The sequence below is a fragment of the Miscanthus floridulus genome, chromosome 6, assembly GCF_019320115.1.
Source record: "Miscanthus floridulus cultivar M001 chromosome 6, ASM1932011v1, whole genome shotgun sequence".
In the NCBI taxonomy this organism is placed as follows: domain Eukaryota; kingdom Viridiplantae; phylum Streptophyta; class Magnoliopsida; order Poales; family Poaceae; genus Miscanthus; species Miscanthus floridulus.
In genome coordinates, this window is record NC_089585.1 from 43,131,436 (window position 1) to 43,134,734 (window position 3,299).

The window sequence follows — 3,299 nt, forward strand, 5'->3', positions numbered from 1 at the left end:
AACGCTGGACCTCAGCGTCCGGTCATGCGATGTGTGCCACGTGTCATCGGCTTCAAACACTAATCGCCCAATTTCAACGATCAAGTGATGACTGGACGCGTTAGTTAGAAAGTGACCGAACGCTGGATCTCAGTGTCTAGTCATTTCCAGTAAGGTTCCAAATGCAACATTTCACGACCGGACACGTTCAGTCATGCTCAACCGGACTCACCCAGCATCCGGTCACTCAATGTCTCCTTTATGTGTCCCATGTTAGCGTACATCAGCACTGACCGAACGCACCCTACCAACGTCCGGTCACTTTTAGCGCCAGTGTCCGATCAAAGACCGAGACCACACGCTCACTGCTGCTACTGATCGGGCACGCTGGTCCAACAGAGACCAACGTCTGGTCACTTATAGTGACCTCCATCTTTTCTGTCTAGGGCACCGGTGGCACATGTGTTGGCACACTTCGTCGGTGAAGTTTCCTACCCTTGCTCAAATGTGCTAACCACTAAGTGTATCACCTTGTGCACATGTGTTAGCTTATTTTCACAAACATTTTCAAGGGTGTTAGCACTCCACTAGATCCTAAATGCATATGCAATGAGTTAGAGTATCTAGTGGCACTTTGATAACCGCATTTCGATACGAGTTCCACCCCTCTTAATAGTATGGCTATCGATCCTAAATGTGATCACACTCGCTAAGTGTATCGATCACTAAAACAAAATGACTCCTATAATTTTACCTTTACCTTGAGCCTTTTGTTTTTCTCTTTCTTCTTTTCCAAGTTTAAGCATTTGATCATCACCATGCCATCACCATCATCATGATCTTCGCCATTGCTTCATCACTTGGAGTAGTGCTACCTATCTTATAATCACTTTGATAAACTAGGTTAGCACTTAGGGTTTCATCAATTAACCAAATTCAAACTAGAGCTTTCACCCTCCTAGGGTGGGGAGAGCTTGTGGCGGTCCTTGTTGCTCTGCATGAGGCGGAGGACAAGGTCCCTGATGTTGAAGGCTCGGTCCTACACCCATTGGTTGTGGTACCGTCGCAACGCCTGCTGGTACTTGGCCGAACGGAGGAGGGCGATGTCACGGGCTTCGTCTAGCTAGTCCATGGCATCTTGGTGGGATGCCTCAGCTCCCTGTTCATTGTATGCTCTGACTCTTGGTTCTCCATAGTCAAGGTCCATTTAGAGAACGGCCTCAGAACCGTATACCATGAAGAAAGGTGTGTAGCTAGTGGCCTGGCTGGGAGTTGTCCTTAGGCTTTAGAGCACCGTCGGGAGCTTAGTGACGCAACACATGCCGAACTTGTTCAACCGATTGAAGATCCTAGGCTTGAGGCCCAGCAGGAGCATGCCATTTACACGCTTGACCTGCCCGTTCGTCCAGGGGTGCACGACAGCTGCCCAATTGATCTGGATGTGTTATTCATCGTAGAATCAAATTAATTTCCTGCCAGTGAATTGCGTGCTGTTATCTGTGATGATGGAGTTTGGTACTCCAAAGTAGTGGATGATGTCGAGGAAGAACAACACTGCTTGCTCGGATTTGATCATGGAGATTAGTTGAGCTTCGATCCATTTCATAAACTTGTCTATGGTGACAAGCAGGTGGGTGAAGCCCTCGGGTGCCTTTTTAAGTGGCCCAACTAGGTCGAGCCCCTAGACCACAAAGGGCCACATGATGGGGATCATCTAGAGTGCCTGGGCTAGAAGGTGAGTCTACCGAGCGTAGTACTGACACCCTTCGCAGGCGCGTATGATTTGTTCGACGTCGGCTACTGCAGTGGGCCAGTAGAAGCCCTGTCGGAATGCGTTTCCAACCAAGGTCCTCGGCGCAGCATGGTGACCGCAGACCCCACCATGGATGTCACTCAGCAGAAGTCTTCCCTATTCGATGGGGATGCAAAGCTACAGGATCCTGGTGTGGCCCCATTTGTAGAGTTCACCCTCTATAAGGACGAAGGACTTGGCGCGACATGCGAGCTGTCGAGCTTCTGCCTTGTCCATCGGTAGTGTGTCGCAGAGGAGGTAGTCAAGGTAAAGCATTCTCCAATCGTTTAGAGGGTCAGGCTCTGCTGTTGGATCCTCTTCAAGCTCCATGACCTCAGGTTTAGATGGAGCAGTTGGCGGGTCGGCCCTCGGGGCTCGATTAGATGGGCCATCGTTGGCCCATTTTGACCCCTCGTAGCGCACCGAGGGCTTGTGTTGATCATTGGTGAAGACACCCGTCAGCACTGGCTCTTGGCTAGATGCTGCTTTCGTGAGCATGTCGGCCGCTTTGTTGAGGCGCCTAGGGATGTGATTGAGCTCGAGGCCGTCGAATCTATCCTCTAGCCATTGGACTTCTTGGTAGTATGCTGCCATCTTGGCGTTGTGGCAGCTTGACTCCTTCATGACTTGATTGACGACCAACTAGGAGTCACCCCTGATGTCGAGGCGTCGGATGCCCAACTCGATGGTGATTCGTAGGCCGTTGATGAGCGCTTCGTATTCGGCGATATTATTTGATGAGGGGAAATGGAGCGAACCATGTAGTCCATTCGAGCCCCGAGGGGTGATACGAAGACCAGCCCCGTGCCGGCACCCTTTTTCATCAGCGACCCATCGAAGTACATGGTCCATTACTCTTGATTGATGACCGTCAGTGGCATCTAGACCTCGGTCCACTCTATGATGAAGTCAGCTAGCACCTAGGACTTGATCGCCGTTCAGGGAGCATATGCAATGCCTTGATCCATTAGCTCGAGTGCCCACTTTGTGGTTCTTCCTGTGGCGTCCTAGTTATGGACAACCTCACCGAGGGGGAATGACGTCATGACTATCATAGGGTGTGACTCAAAGTAGTGACATAGCTTCCTCTTGGTGATGAGGACGGTGTATAGGAGTTTCTAGATTTGGGAGTAGCGGGTTTTGGAGTTGGACAGTACCTCACTGATGAAATACATAGGGCACTGCACCTTGAAGGCGTGCCCCTCTTCTTCTCGCTCTACTACTAAGGCGGCGCTGACTACTTGCATGGTGGCCACTATGTACAGCAGGAGGGATTCTCCGTCGCTTGGAGGAACTAGGATCGAGGGTTTTGTTAGAAGTGGCTTGACCATGTCAAGCGCCTCCTGGGCCTTGGCTGTCCACTCGAAGTGGTCGGTTTTCTTCATGAGTCGATAAAGGGGGAGTCCTCATTCACTGAGGCACGAGATGAATTGGCTGAGGGCGGCGAGGCACCCTACGATCCGTTGAACCCCCTTTATGTTCTGGATCGGGCCCATCCTTGTGATGGCCAAGATTTTCTCTAGGTTGG

At 50.9% G+C, this 3,299-nt stretch overlaps 1 protein-coding gene across 1 annotated transcript; it reads right to left on the bottom strand.

Annotated features, from left to right (window-relative positions):
• Positions 1-1,909: 1,909 nt before the first annotated feature.
• LOC136460534 (uncharacterized) lies at positions 1,910-2,365 on the bottom strand. The gene has a single exon (XM_066460194.1). The coding sequence runs from the start codon at positions 2,363-2,365 to the stop codon at positions 1,910-1,912; it is 456 nt and encodes a 151-aa protein (XP_066316291.1).
• Positions 2,366-3,299: the final 934 nt, after the last annotated feature.